The 16161-nt window shown below is 38.6% G+C and overlaps 1 protein-coding gene across 1 annotated transcript in view; it reads left to right on the top strand.

The window, feature by feature from the left end:
- Positions 1 to 16161, top strand: part of PTPRN2 (protein tyrosine phosphatase receptor type N2) — a 656903-nt gene that overhangs the window by 271256 nt on the left and 369486 nt on the right. The window contains exon 10 of the mRNA XM_061996660.1: positions 12622 to 12708. Within this exon, the coding sequence (XP_061852644.1) occupies positions 12622 to 12708 (87 nt within the window). The remainder of the gene's footprint in view (positions 1 to 12621; positions 12709 to 16161) is intronic.

Below are 16161 nucleotides of genomic sequence, written 5' to 3'. Positions count from 1 at the left end.
TACTTCTTCCATGGAGCATGTCTGTCTGTTCCCTCCTCAGGCAAATGTGACATCTTTCCTCTGGACTGCAGCGCTCATGGTTCAGATGTTGGTAGTTAGCAGCTAAATCAGCCAAGTTTGGTAAATGGCTTTTTAGGTGAGAGAACAGTGGTGCTGGCACGCTAGAAAGTGCCATGAAGCCAATTTGCAGATTATAGGAGTCGGCAGGAAGAGGAGAATGAAAATGTCTTGAGGAGTCTCATTAAAGCTACATCTGTTTATTGTGATGGCAATCGGTAGCTCTTTCGTAGTTCCCTTACTTGAAATTCAAACACACAGAGGTTCACATCCTTCTATTTCATAGTTTAGTAGCTGAGTTTCCTATTATGTTTCTTGTTAAAATATTTACTAATCTTAGCAGAAAAGAGAAAGAGAAAAATGAAAAATGAATTGTGTCCTTAAAAGCTTTCCTAGTAACATTTTCAGCTTCTCTGAAGTGAAGTGCTGTGATCGCTGACTCTGAGACCACGTCAGTGATAAGCTACTATTCACATTCTAAATCTTGGCTATTTATCTCTGAAGGCTACTGAGCCTCAGCGTCCGTGAGGCAGTGCCAAGAACCCTGACTTCTCTTTCATAGCCAGCACCACACCTGGAAGGGCTCTCGAGCAGATCACCTTCTGATGAGATACATCAGAGTCTCTAGGGAGAAAAGCTGCTGTTTCAGCAAGTTGTACCTACCCTTCAAATCAACAGGAGATAAAAGGATTGCTCTTCATACTGACTTAGGGAGAGTGAGTCACAGAGCAAGGGCCAGGGTGTCACTGTGGATTAAGAACTGGTTATGCGATAGGAGAGAAAGATTCACTGCGAACTGCTGCTTCTCAGCATGTGGAGAGATTAGGGGTACCCCATGGGCTAATTGTCTCTGTTGGGAAGAACTATGGAGGATTTAGAAAAATTCCAGATGGATTTAAATAAATTGAGGGATTAAGAAGCACAACAGTAGATGAAATTCAGCTGGAATAAGTGTGACAGAATAATAGACATTAACAAATATGGTCCTTTTTGGGAACAAAAAAGGTATTCTTAAAACTCCTCATAGTTTGGCCTCTGAGGCTGTGGAAAATTTTGAAGAAAAGATTTTTGAAAAAGATTTTGATATATAAATCCTGCCCTTGGTATAGTGGCACATATTTTCAGAGTAGAAATTTTTTTAAAAAGGTATGCAAATCCCAAAGTAGGTGTCTCATTTCCCTGACGTGTGCTTCTGAAACACAAACTAGTCTAAGACATATCACTGAGGTCAAGAGTTCAGCAGGACAATTTTGTAAGTAGTGAGCATATCCGTAGTCACGTTAAACAATTGTAGAATTACACCATATTCATAGTTATTTCTTTTCAGAAGGAATACTTTGGTGCAAGGTATAAGGCAAGAGAGACTGATCTCTGTGTTCTTTGACCAGGCTGCAGTGCAGTGGGTGCATGTAGAAATGAAGTGCATGACTGAGATTATCATCCCAATTGGGAAACACAAGGTTCATGGGTTTCATGAGGTTCATATAATGATAAATGGCACCATTCTTGTATCTGACCACTGGAGTCAGCTACTGAATCTATTGGAATCTGATCTTTTCACCTATAATATTCTCATTTAATATGATAGATGTCTCTGCTACTCCTGGGATAGAATATGGGTGTTTTTCTACTTTTCAACTGGGCTTTGGGAAACTGCCTGAATACTGGCAACTTCCTCATACCTTTTAAGTTTTTGCTTAGGGAGTGGAGGCCAATGTTGAATACTGTTACTGGATAAGTTTTTTGTTCTCTTTCTCTCTTGATTTTTATCAATGTGGACACAACAGTGCCCATGGGGAAAAAAAACCCAACAAATTCAACAACAAAACCAAAAACCAACAAAAAGTTTCTGTCTGTCACAGCATTGTTTTTCCCAGGGAAAACTGTTTCTTAGGTGGTCCTTCTAGAGATTTATCTCAGATGATCATTTGTCTTGCCTTCCTTCAGAACTTTTCCAGAATTATCTTGGACTTTATTTCTTAGGTCTTATTTTTTACTATCCTGTACTTACTGTTGGCTTAAGAAAATCTGGCAGTAGCATGTCTGAGGTGGTTTAAAATAACCTCCAGTCTTCTGCTGGTGGCTGCTGTTGAGACCTGACTTGAGGTCTGTGGTTAGTATGGGCTGCTGGGGTGGGGTCCCTTCAGCAATTGCTTTTCTCACTCTTCCTTGATCCCAGCAGCAGGAAATGGAAATTACTTTCCCCCTCTCTACCCTTTGTTCTTAACTGCTTTTAGCAGACAAAGCAGTCACAGCTGATATGTACCAGACCCCTGCCCGTGGAGAGGCAGTGGTCAAGTCCTGGTATTCTGACTTCTCCACTTCTCCTTGCCAAGCAATGCATCGAGAGTGGAGATGTGCTGTGAAAAGAACGAGGCTTGATACTGGCACATGAAAGTGGGTGGTTAAAAGTGCTGAAGCTACTGTCACCTGTTCAAATAGATCCCTGTAACTGGATTTTATCTTTTGTGTTCATTAGAGCAAATAATGACAAAACAGTTTCTAGTATATCTGAAAGTCACTTTAAAGAAGCTCTGAAATATCTCCATACACCTCAGAGTCCCATCACTCAGCTTGAGCCCTGTGACAAATACACCTGCTCTTTTCCAGGCATAGAAGGAGGATGGCAGCTTGCACTGGAGCTGGCCAAGCTGCTCCTCCCAGCTTCCCATCAGCAGGGAGTTTGCCTGCAGCCTACTCAATGTCCATGCTGCTGCCAACTGCTTTTAGCAGCTAGAAAAAAATTAGTCCTCAACATTATTCATCCTAAAGGTGGCCTCTTTATTTGACTCTCTAAAGCATTCCATATGGTATTCCAGACCCATATTTCTAAACTGTAATTATTTTTTTTTTAGTTTTAGCTTTTGTCTGCAGTACTAAGGAGATTGTGCTTCATATTAAGAAAGTGATAGCGTTATAGTCTCTTGCCCTGTCAATAAGGGGAAGTCAATTTGATGTCAGCATACAGATACATTATTGAAAAATGGACAGGTGAAACTTTCTTAAATAATTATTTTAAACTACAGAATGCATTTTTCTTAAAATTCGATACTTAAAAAATCTAGAGGGAACAAAAACCTGTCTAAAATCAGTACTAAAATAGAAAATCTGCAACATTAAAGAAGCTCCTGTGTGTGCCTACTATATTAATGACTATTAAAAAATATTAGACATGAACACTTGAAATAAATACAGTCAGGACCAACAAAATTATGTCAGCTTAAACCTCGAATTAGCTTCTAGTGTAATGTATCACCACTTGAAGACACTCTTCTTTGGTGTACTGATCCAGATGATTGTCAGACTGGATCTTCTGATAGGTTATTTTTCCTGGGGTATCTATGGGGTATCTATAGGGTATACCCAACTGAGAAAAAAAAATTTATACTTCTAACCCAACCTGCAGGGCATAATCTGCATGTAACTCTCATTGTTCTATAGAAGTTTATTACCAAAATTAAATTCTTCTGCAGATTTAGTCTCTTCAGCTTCTGTTTTCAAGAGCATCGGGTATCTGTCTTGTTATCAGTGTGGTTAATACCTTTTCTGTTTAGGCACATTTCTATGTTTAAAGCTGAAATGTGGTTATTTCAGAATTTGGCAGAATGCCTCATTGAGGTGCCAAACTTAGAGCTGCAAGATGCTGCACATCTTTCCCCAAGGATGGGGATGTTATCTACCTCATTTGACATTACTGAGCTTCCTGAGAGACATGTGAAGGCGTACTCATACAGGGAGGTTAGACATCTCTGTTCCTCCAGTGGTTAGAAGGGACTTTTGAAAACTTCAGAAGACAGCCCAAACTGCATATCTCCGTGTTTCACCAAGGTGTGCCAAACAAAGTAGGATATTCTGGGATCCAGTGTGCCTAGTGCTCCTCTGCTGAAAAGCACCAGGTGTGGTGTCCTCTGCCTATCTTCTGCTTATTACTTCGGGGGTTAGGAAGTTAGAAAGAGATGGAAAAAATTCATACTCATGTTAGCTTGAGCAGTTTTAACTCCCACTTCATAGGGGAGTGCTGTGTGTGCCAGCCCTGAGTGATAACACTGTCTGTCATCCTCTTAATGTCCTAGTGGTTCATCTTTGAGTATAAAAGCAACAGAGAAAGGCAGACAACATGCAAGAGAGAGCGTAATTCTTATCTTGCAGCATTCAGGAGGAAAGAAGACTGCAAGTCCAAACTTAGTTTTCAGGCATGTGTGCATTTTACATTAGTGGATATTGAAAGCGTTTTTAAAGTCTAAATAAAAAAACTGTCTCCTCTGCAGAAGGTCTAGGTGTTGGGTTCAGGTTCTGCCTTCTTCTGGTTGAGATGTGGATTCATTACTATTCAAACTGAACACAGGTGTAACCAAATTTCTGAGTCTTCTCCAGGGGAAATAGAGATGCCACTGTACTTGAGTTTGGATAGCAAAAGAAAGGCTGTGTATGAGTGACATTTACCTCCTCAAAAAGTGCACTTTCTGATACTACCAGGAGGACTGTAGTTAAGCGCTCAGGCAACTTTCAAGCCGTAAAGAAATGCCTTGCAATTTTAATGCAGTGTTTAGCACTCTTAAAAATGGGCAAACTGGCCTTCATTGCCTGTGCCCCGATTTAAGCAAATTTTAGGTGGATTGAACCCTACCTTACTTAAGTTTTCACTACGGATTAGACTGACACTAGATTTAAGAAGTGCAATTCCAATGTCAAGCCTATTTCTGTACTGTAGATTATTCTTCATTTTTGCAGAAAATGATTCAATTGAACTAATCTGACAGGGCTGACTGGGTGTCCATTATAGTGCTGCATTACAATTGCTAAACAGAGTATTGGAAGGGCACTAGGTACAGTCTGGTAAAGACAATACATAATTTGAATGATGGCACTAAGGGAGCATTTCAGAGTTCAGTAAGTGAGTTTCCGAAGACACTTGGCAATTGGGAGGAGGAAAAGCAAATGAGAGCAACTGCTTACGAGACTGACATAACCTCAGTGTAACACTGAGCTACGTGTTACTCTTCTTGGTCTGGAAGCAGGCTTGGCAAATGCTAGCAATCAAGCCATCTGTATAACTGGATCCGATTTTTCACTACCAAAATGGATCAGTTTATGGGATTACTTTGACAGACATGTTAGGAAATACAGAACATATAGTTTTCATCATTGTTTACTTCTGTTTTTCCTCTTGTTCCCTCTGACATTGCCTACTGGCTTTTATTAGAGTTTGATCTCCATTTAGCTCAGCATGCAGAGCTGGCCATGATGCCAGTGTTGCTCCCTGCAGAACTCCCCTTGTTCCTTCATTTACATGTTTCTTTCTTGTTCTTTAACCAGAAGGGGAATATTGATTCTTGAATGCATAAATCATTAGGTCCAGTTCAAAAACAGTTCATGATTCAAAGTTGTTGTTCTCACTCATCACATTTGTAGTTTATCTTGGGAATTTCTTGGAAATGTGGCATTGTTTGGATGATTGCAGTATAAAGCTTGTGGTAGTTTAGCCCTGGCTGGGTGCCAGGTGCCCACCAAGTCGTAATATCACTCCTGCTCCTAAACTGGACAGGAGAGAGAGAAATATAAGGAGAGGTTTGTAAGTCAAGATAAGGACAGAGAGATTGCTCAGCAATTAGTGTCATGGACAAAACAGATTCAACTTAGGATGAAAAAGGTTTGATTTATTAACCATCAGAACAGGGAGATGAGAAATAAACCCAAATCTTAAAACACCTTCCCCCACCCCTCCCTCCTCCAGGATTCTCCTTCCTTCCCCCTCAGTGGTGCAGGGGATGGGGGTTGGGGGTTTGTGGTCAGTTCATTACAGATGGACTTTGCCGCTGCTGCTTCTCAGGGAGAGGCCTCCTCACTGCCCACTCCTCACACTCCCCACGGGAGACAGTCCCTGATGAACTTCTACAGCATGGGTCCTTCCCATGGGCTACAGTTCCTCATGAACTGCTCCAGCATGGCGCCTCCCACAGGGGCAACTCCTCACACATTGACCCATTGTGGGTCATCCACTGGGAGAACAATCCTCAGGCACTGACTGCTCTAGTCCGAGTCCCTCACAGGATCACAAGTCCTGACAGCAAACCTGCTCTGTTGTGGGCTCCTCTCTCCCCACAGGTTCCCAGGTCATGCCAGGAACTTGCTCCAGGGGGAGCTTCCCACGGGGTCACAGCCTCCTTCAGGCATCCACCTGCTCCGGTGTGGAGTCCTCCACGGGCTGCGAGTGGGTCTCTGCTTCCCAGTGTCCTCCATGAACTGCAGGGGCACAGCTGCCTCACCATGGGCTGCAGCACAGGTCACAGGGGAGTCTTTCTTTCAGGGCCTAAGCACCCTCCTCTCCCTCCTTCTGCACTGACCTTGGTGTCTGTGGAGATGTTTTCACATTCTCACTCCCTGTTGCTGCTGCAGTTCAGAAACTGTGCAGCAACTTCTCAAATTCACAGAGGTGTTACCTGAGTCAATAATTGGCTGGGCCTTGTCAGCTGCAGGTCCATCTTAGAATTGACTGACATTAGCCCTGTCAGCTGCAGGGTAAGCTTCTGGCATATCTTTGTTTAAAGAAGCCACCTCTGTAGCACTCCCCATTACCAAAAACCTGGCCCAGGTAAAACCACTACAAACCGAACTGGTTCTTGAGATCAGCATCCAATTTCCAGCACTACTCTTTTGTTGGAGTGGTCTAACTGACCATTTGTCAGGCATGTCTAGTCCATAAGACTCTTGCCTCTTACTCCATTTGCCCACAGCAGGCATTTAACAAGGTTACTAACCAGTGAGGGAGAAGTTATATTCACCTGGATCCAGGTGCTCTTAAGTATGCTCTAAAATCTGCCAGATGTGTTCTAAAGCCTGTCAGATCCCCTATGCTGAAAAGGTTTGGGAAAAAAAAAAAAAAAGAAAAAAAAAGAAAAAAAAAGGTTGATGGGGTAATAAGAGATTTTTTTTAACTAAAAATTAATTTTGGGGTTACATGGTGTTTGGTACTACAACATCTTCCCTATATTAGGTGGAAAAAAATATATATAGCTTTTAGATTCAGCCAATAGTGCTGCTCCTTTTATTCCTAGATAAAGATGGATGCAAGTCAAATAATAAAGGTCTTTTATATAACAGTACTAACTATAACAGTACAGGCATTCAACAAAGGCAGTGTCATTGACTTCATTTTACGGATAGTGAAACTGAAGGTCAGGAAGATATCTTGACCAGCATAACTTGATAGGCCTGTTCCAGATGAAAATATATTCTGTTCCTCATTCATAATTCATTCAGCAACAGATATTCTCTCACATATATAAAATCACTCAAGACAGTGGGACTGTATAGACAGATTTAAAAAAAAGTCTGGCAAGTCCTGTATATTTTGGAGCAGTGACTGAGAAGAAAATCACTTAATGGGATTGTTCTAAGTTGTGCCAAATCTCTGGGATCAGCTTTTAAAAATGACTCCTCATCAATGTAGTTTTCTTGTATAGTGAGCAAATGAAAAGTGAAATCTTTAATAGATAATAGTAGAGGAAGATTATAATCCAATGTTCTGTGATTTAAATTACCTCTGTAAGTAGATTTTTCCTTAAAATATTTATGGTTTTAGCTCCTTCACTGGGAGGGATCTATATATTGAAAGATACAGAATATTATTTTTACCAGATAGTCTAATTTACCTGTATTCAATGTTGAGTACACGTTATAGAAACATTTTAACAAACAATCGCATGAAGTCGGGCTCCCAAATCCACTCCTGAGCATTTACATGGATTACCCTAATTTTCAGAAGTGCTCAGCAGCTCACATTAAAGTTTAGAGATATTTATTCTTATACTTTCAGATTAATCTCTAATGAAAATAACCTTATAGCCCAGATGTGATTTTGATTTGTGCTTTTTTTTTGTCGGCTAAAGCTCCTGGTGAAGTTACAGAGAGCTAATTGGCTCATGATCATTTTAGCTCAGACTTTGTTTTCTTTTTCCACATGGTTAAAATGGATAGGGAAGTTTTCATCGTTATGTCATGATTTTAAGTCATGACATCAGAGTCTTGCACTGAGCTGGGAAGTCACTTCATCTGAAGGGATAATGTAGCACTACTATATAACATTGGCTGTTTTTAGCAGAGATATAAACCATATGCTCCAGCAGGTATAACTACTTTAGTGCAAGAGCTGTGCCCTGAAAAGTGAGATTAAACAAAGCAGAAGTGAAATATTTTGTAGATGACACTCTGCCAGACTTTAAAACTATAAATATCTACATAAACCTCAAAGGAAATATTTATATTTCATTCTCCATTTATTTTTTCATTCTCATTAACCTGTCAAACAAAGTATATTCTACAAATAATATGAGATTGAGATTGACATCTGAGATAGAGTTCTGCTACTGATTCAGCAAAGTCTGAATCTGTTCAACTGAAAAATGATATTTAGGCTCGCACACACATATAGAGATGACATTAGAAGATAAAGCAGTGGAAGGAACTTAGTTATACATGATTTTTCTATACTTTCTGACTCTCTTTATATCTTCCAAGCTGTAGAGAACTGGAGCCGAAAAAGGACCTCAAAAGGATTATTTTAAGGTGTGAGATGTATCGCATTTTGATTTAGCTGCTATTACCATATCTTAGCACAGTTGAAAGAAGACGCAAAAGAGAAATCTACAGCAAGTGAAATGAAAGCAATGGTAGTAAACCCAAAGTAACCAGTACCTCAGGATCTCAGCTGGCAGCAGCTTTGTCATCTGTAAAAAGGTGCTATGCCATCCAACAGTTTATTCTCCCTAAGGCCAACATCTAGATCGCGGGTGACCTTCAAGGCAATCAAAAAAGTAGTGTTAAAATCAAGAAAGACACTACGGGAGCCATTAATTTTCTTTGACATAGAAAGGGTTAGCCAGCCTCGGGAGAACTTGCAAAGGATAAATAGCATCCATGGGTGGGCCTTTTCCGTGTTTGTTTTTTCCAGTACATGCTGTGTATCTCTGAGGCATATTTAAGTTGTGATTCCTCTTTTAAGGGTTCACCATTACTGCTGTACTTAAATGTGTTATCACCCCAATAATACTAGTAGTCTCCTGAAAGAAAATCCATATGAGTTGGACCTGTGCTATAGCATTTCTGGAAACTGCAGGGCAGGAGACTCACTCAGTGTTTTCCTGCAAAGTGCCAGCAAGGCCTGTCACCAAAAAGAAGTTTCCCTCTCTCCTCCCCTTCTATAGGGAACTGAAATGACCACCTTGACAGTTTAAAGTAGTCTGAGCCTTACCTGCACACTTAACTTTCCTCCAAGCCTTTGGCCTTGATAGAAGAGTTTTCTTTCTACTATCGTATTTTCTGTCTGGAGTATATCACTATTTGTTGCTTGTCTGTACAACTATTTTCTGTCTTTTTTTCTTAGTCTATGTAATGTTTTCCTTTGAAAGGAAAAGTACTGCAGGCAGGAGAATAGGTGATGTTTGCAAGTTATCTTCTGGCAACAGTCCTTGTTTAAACCTGAAATCAGATGGGTGCTGTCAGTGTATGGTGCTGTTACAAGGTGGCTAGTTTTCTTTATATATGCTGGTAGGAATGGTGTACTCTTTCTGTGTAAACAAAACTAAAGGCAATCACTGCACAAATCATGCAACACTGTGCAAAATGCAACATTAAACAAAAGCAAAGCAGAAATAGAATGCAGAGAACAAAAGATTTTGAACACTCAACTCTTCCACAACACAACTGTCACCAAACTGTAATAAACAGTACTGCTGTGTTTAGAAGTTTGAAAAACTGCATTGGAAAATATTGTGATATGAATAAATCATTCTTAATGTGACTACTCAAATGTGATAGTGTGGTCCACAATAGTAGTATTGGTAGTAAAGAATACTGGTGCTGCAGCTTTTCTGTGCCATTATCAATGATAATTTCTTGGTGTAATGAACTGCACATGAGTTTGTGAACCTATATGTTTTAGTTTGGTATTGGATGAGAGTTATAAGACCACTCCTGGATGCTCGGACTTTCTGGCATTCTTGTTGGGCTATAGTATTAAAGAGCTCTGGTTATGTCCCTCATTAGTCTTGCTACATTGGCTTGTAGCAGAATACCTTGTAGTGAAGCTGGAGAATGCTTCCTCAGGGGAGGGAATTGAGGTAGGCAGGGAGTTAAGAGGTTGAGCTTTTACAAATGAGACTCCCTTGGTAAAAAAATGACACCAATGTAGGCAGCAGAGTTTGCCTGCACCACTGCATAGACCCGCTATTACAGTAAAAGCCCAATTGCTGACACCCATAATTTCCATAAAATTTAAGCCAACATCTTTGGGAGACGAGATTTAATTAACACATAAGCCCCTGAGTCACTGTGACAATCTGCTTTCATAGTGACAGGAATAATCACATTTCTACCCACTGTCAGTCCTTGAAATGGAGGGGTTTTATGAATAATCTCTAGTACCTTTTTTTCCTTACAGAAACAATCAGGTTCTTTTGTTACTTTCACACAAGAACATTTCTGTCTTAGACATCTAGAAAAACTCTAAATTTATCTGGTGCCTTGAGGGGGCTACCTCTGCTTGTGTGACAGGTGGTCTCTTGAGTATTTTGAGTTAGTAGCATGAAGGGAGGCTGAACAATTCCATCCTGAGATCCACGTGAGACATCCCATTATTTAAATAGGAGTGCCCTTAGGGCAGTATATGCAGAACCTAGTACAATAAAGAAATAAATAAATAAATAAATAATGTTCATTGCAGACAATAAATAAAATTATAGCAATGATCACCATGATATAAAATTAGATTAAAAAACTTTCACTGTGAAGCAGAAATAATAACCTTGGTGCAGAGCTTTGAAAAAAATGTCTTTTCTGCTTAGTACAGTTGAAAAGATCATGTCTAATAGTACGTAAGTTTTTTGACACCTCCTTCTCCTATTCTCGTAGAAATCCTTGAAGGCAAAAATACAGAACTCTTTTTCTCCCTCGAGTTAGTCTCATCAAAGTTGTTTCTGATTTACTGAGGCATAGGTTAGATGAGTATCCAGCTTGTAAGGTTTAATTTTACTGTCTTTGGAACTTTAACAATGTTGAGAATAATTCTGTAATCACAATTTAGAATGAGTATGTTATATCTGTTCTCCCTGGACATTATCATAGAATGGTAGGGGTTGGAAGGGACCTTTAGAGATCATCTAGTCCAACTCCCCTGCAGAAGCAGGTTCACCTAGATCAGGTCACATAGGAACATGTCCAGGCGGATCTTGAAGACCTCAAAGGAAGGAGACTCCACAACCCCTCTGGGCAGCCTGTGCCAGGGCTCCCTCACCCTCACAGTGAAATAGTTTTTTCTTATATTTAAGTGGAACTTTTTGTGTTCCAGCTTCATCTCATTACCCCTTGTCCTTTTGCTAGCTACTGTATAAAAAAGGGATGTCCCAACCTGACACTTACCCTTCAGATATATATAAATGTTAATAAGATCTCCCCTCAATCTCCTCTTCTCCAGACTAAACAGCCCCAGTTCCCACAGCCTTTCCTCGTATGAAAGATGTTCCATTCCCCTGATCATCTTGGTGTCCCTGCACTGGACTCTCTCCAGCACTTCCCTGTCCCTTTTGAGCTGAGGAGCCCAGAACTGGACACAGGACTCCAGATGAGGCCTCACCAGGGCAGAGTAGAGGGGGAGAAGAACCTCCCTCGACCTGCTGGCCAAACTCTTGATGCATCCCAGGATGCCATTCATCATTTCCTTGTCTTTTACTTTCTTAATACTTTGATTCCACAGTACTGGACAATGATTAATCAAGGTATGATCAGTATATTTGGGACAGGATGTTGTTCTTAATGCATCTTTACAGTTTTAATAACTTTAATAACTCTAATTTATGCAAATATAAATTTTGTATCTAGATAAGTCCCTTTCTAAACGATAGCAGTCCTCTTGTGTTAGGCTTGATTGCAACCTGTTTTCTAAATTAAAAAATGTAAATGTGGCACTGACAAAGGTTAAAAAGATTTAAAGCAGGTTCTGTTAGCAGTGCATGCACACGCCAAACTAAATCCTGTGTATCTAATCAGTGTCCTCTGGACTGTGTGCCTTACTCCATTGTTTATCTTCAAATCCATAATAATTTTGTATCCTTTCACTGGATGAAGATTCATTTTTAAACTAATGAATTTAAAAATATGCTTTTCCCTTGTCCATTTGATACTGAGCCTGCAATTTGACTTTCATTGTTTGTTTCCCTCCTTGTCTCGTCAATCCTTTTCTCTCTTTCTGTCCTTTTACTTTATTACATTTTTTATTGAGGACTGAGATGAACTGGTTGCTGCATCATGGGCCCATTACACTTCCTAACAATTCCATTTACACCTTATTGTTTGTCTTATTGCTGGAAAATTCAGGTGATTCATCATGCCTGAAGAAGCACCTGATCCCAATTCCCTTGATATCACGATCACTATGTGACAGGAATACAGTTAGTGGTGGCTTTCAGACTCTAAGAGGCCAAGGTGATAACTCTTTTGGGACTTTTAGCCTCTCAAGTATTGATGGGTTCCATTTCTTTAATGCTCTGTTTTCTTGCTCCCTTTCAACAGCCCCCTGAGTGTGGAAAAGGGCTTGGAGTTAATAAAGGAAGTGGCAGATCTTCTGAAGCTGCAGATGAACTCCTTCGATGATGTTAAGTATGTACATGGAATTTGCCCCTTTTTATTTTACTGAATTTCTCATTATTTTTGAATAGTTTGTTTTACAAGGAAATATCTACTTTTTAATGTCAAATTTAATGAGAGCATGCGAAAGACAAAAAAGAATATCGCAATGATCTTTATAACATTCCCTACAAACAGGAAGAAATTATTTTGAAAGAATTATAAAGATTTAATTTTTCCTATGCTTCTGTAGGGTAAAATAATATGTTCAAAGTGCTGTAAAAACATTACCGACCTTATTTAATGGTTTCTAAGTAACGAAAGTATTGTGAAGGATCATTATACTCAGCATTACTGAGTGGGCAAGTGACAACAGAGATGTATAAGAACTTGGGTCTCTAGCTTTGAGCTTAGCACAAGGCACCCTAGGCTGTGCTGCTTGGTCACCTGCTCATTTGACAAGTACAAGGAGTTCAGACATGTCAAGCAACTCTTTTTCTTCATACGATTCATACTAATGAATGCTGTGCATGTTAATCTCCTGAACTAGGAGGCTATGATTTGCTATGTCTGCTAAAAATTTTGAGATTGGGGATTTTATGAAATAATTATGGTAATAACGATTACTTCATAAACTTAAAAAAAATAAAAATAGTTTGATAGAAAGTGATGGAAAAGAAGGGCCAGCTGTGGGAGGGTTTTGACAGCTTGCTGGAAAGAAGTCACATCTTGGTGCACAGAAAATAACTGGTGTCTGGGTAGAATCCAGTTCCTGCCTATGTTTCAAAGGGTTTGTGGCTGTTTATTTTGGATCATGAGTCAAGTTGCTGAAGTACAGCATCTTTCTCAGCCTTACTTGTGCTGCCATCAGCTTTTGTTTAACCTTCATTTCCAGTGAATGTAATTCATCATTTAATACTGTGATTTAAACCATAGTAGGAAGATGTTTCATCTTTAGTGGAAGCATTTCTTATTATTTAGTAAAAATCAAAATCTACCCCTTCTATTACTGTATAATAGAAAAAGACTAGTGGTGAGAAAATCTTTTCAGAAATCTGAGAAATGGCAGGCATTTTGGATTTAATTGTTTAGGAGAAAAATACTCCCATATTTTCTTTGCTAGAAATATTCTTTCTCCTGATGAAAGCTTTTTTGCTTGTATTTTATGGAATGTATTTTTTATGAAAACTGAATTTTTAAATTATAAAAAAAAGATAATATTATGTGGTCTTCCTTGTAAACACAATTTACAACCTTGACTCTGAATAGTAGCAGATAAAGTCTACCGCACATTTAAAGGGGTAATCCCATGGAACAATTTCTCTGCTGGAATCAACGGGTTCTGCTTCATTAACTTAATTCATTTACAGTACAAGAGCACTTTCACCTACCTTTTTAATTGTTAGCATAAAGCCTCTTGGTTATTTTTCACTATTTGATATATCACAACAACATTGCAATTGGCAGGGTGCAGATTCATTCTCTAATGAAAAATATCCCTCCAGTGATATAGCTAGCTATGAACAATGTTTTTTTCTTCTTTATTTTTTTGTAATGTGCAGCATTAGGGAGACTGGTTATTTCCTGTCCATTAATGTATAATCATGTAGTCATACCAAAAGGACCTAGATTGTACAGTTGATATTATAAAAATGTGCTTTGAATGACAGTAGCTCCAAACAGGACCAAGTATTCTATCAACAAAACCAAGAATCTTTGCCTTTTTGAAAGATCTATAAATCTGTGAAAGATTATCCCAAATCTCAAGTTAGTAAAGATTTAATCCACAATAAATTTTTGTTATTTAAGCTTTGACTCAGTTAAACTGATGGAATTCTAAAGAAATGTGGATCTGGCCACATGGGTGATGTGTTATTAGATGAGTGATTTAAATTCTTTTATTTTACTGGCAATTAAACATACTCTTTCTCTTAGTAATTCAATTTTTTAAAAGTCTAGTTTGAACTCCAACCTAAGTTAGCTTGGTGTAAAATTCTCAGTTCTCTTTTTTTCGTCCAAGAATTCTTAGTGACAAGAAAGTAACAGTGTAGGCCTGAGTTTTTTAACAATGTAAGCCAAAGATGTCAAAGACATGTTAATGAGAATCACAGGGTTAATTTGAGTATATAGACAAAGACATCACATTCAATATGAACAAGTTAAGAACTGAAGAGAGATGATGAGTGGTGAGTTCTAAAGTTCTTTAAATTCTCAAGAGTTTCTTGTCCTTTTCTCTGAAAAAAAATAGCTTCAAAGGGCCTCTTTCACAAATATGTTAATACCTTTAGCGAGTTTTGTCTGCAAATATCTTTTGTTCTTCCCTATATTTTAGTCTTTCCTATACTTTGGAGTTTAGTAAGTGAACAATTGCTTTTGCCATATACACCTACCAAACCCCCTGTTAGTCTTGATTAGTTGATGCATGGTAGTAATCAGTTTATCGTATCTTCTTTTCTTCACAATCCTGCCAATTTTAACCCCTGGCCTGAAATTCAGAGTATAGCCTGAGGCTTGACTCCCAGAGTGTTCTGTCTACTTCTACAGTTGGTTTGTTGTCAAGTTTGTATTGACATAAACTTTGCTCACCCTGTGAAGCAAATGAGTGGTAATAGATTTGGGGAACTCATAATTAGAAATATTTCAGAGTTGAAGAAAAGATCCAACATGTTAGCTGTTAGCTGTCACTTTTGGATACAGCCTGAATCTTTATGGAAGTAATAGTTATGCTTAATATGTTTTGTTAATGGTTATGTAGCTGTCAAATAAATTCCATTATTTCTTATTACATCATTAGAGACCATTAAAAGAATATTAGCATGCTGATGTAATTATGCAAGCAGACGTAAAATGACTATAGTTATGATTTTATAATCTAATTAAGGGTGTCCAATGCCCCTGGTGATTGATTGTTGGACTGGTATCATGGATTGAAGTCAGATGAGTAGTAGTGTTAGGAGGGTTTATATTTATTTAAAAATAAAATTATTTTACCACTCTGCAATCTGCAACATTGACCTTCATGTAATTACAGTACTTAAGTAAACTTAAAACCACAAGAGATTATCAGGAAGCATACCATTCTGTGATTCTGTGAAATATAATAAAAATAATAAAATCTGTAAGCTAAACTGTGAGAGTAGTGGAAAGGATACTCAGAATCTAGGTTTAAAGCCCCCAAATTAGATCATACATTACTTACTTTCTGGTGAGAAAATGAATGATTTCTGTATTTTTATTTAATGTTGTCATGGTTGGGATGTTTACTGAGAACATTGATAAGAGGGGGTTTCTAAGCTTAGCTGAATATCTTTGTGTGGAAAAAAACCCATTGTTCTGATTTCATAGTATTTCAGACTGCATATTCTACCATTCTCAGCCTCCATTTAAAAGTGAGATTTTCAGGTGAATATGACATTCTTTGCTGAATGCAGAAGTAGCACTATTTTTTTTTTCTCATTTCCTTCTTATTTCTGTCTTTAGCTTTAT

The sequence above is a fragment of the Colius striatus genome, chromosome 5 (assembly GCF_028858725.1).
Source record: "Colius striatus isolate bColStr4 chromosome 5, bColStr4.1.hap1, whole genome shotgun sequence".
Taxonomy (NCBI): Eukaryota; Metazoa; Chordata; class Aves; order Coliiformes; family Coliidae; genus Colius; species Colius striatus.
Note: the sequence above shows the minus strand (reverse complement) of the source record. Positions and strands in the feature narration are given on the sequence as shown.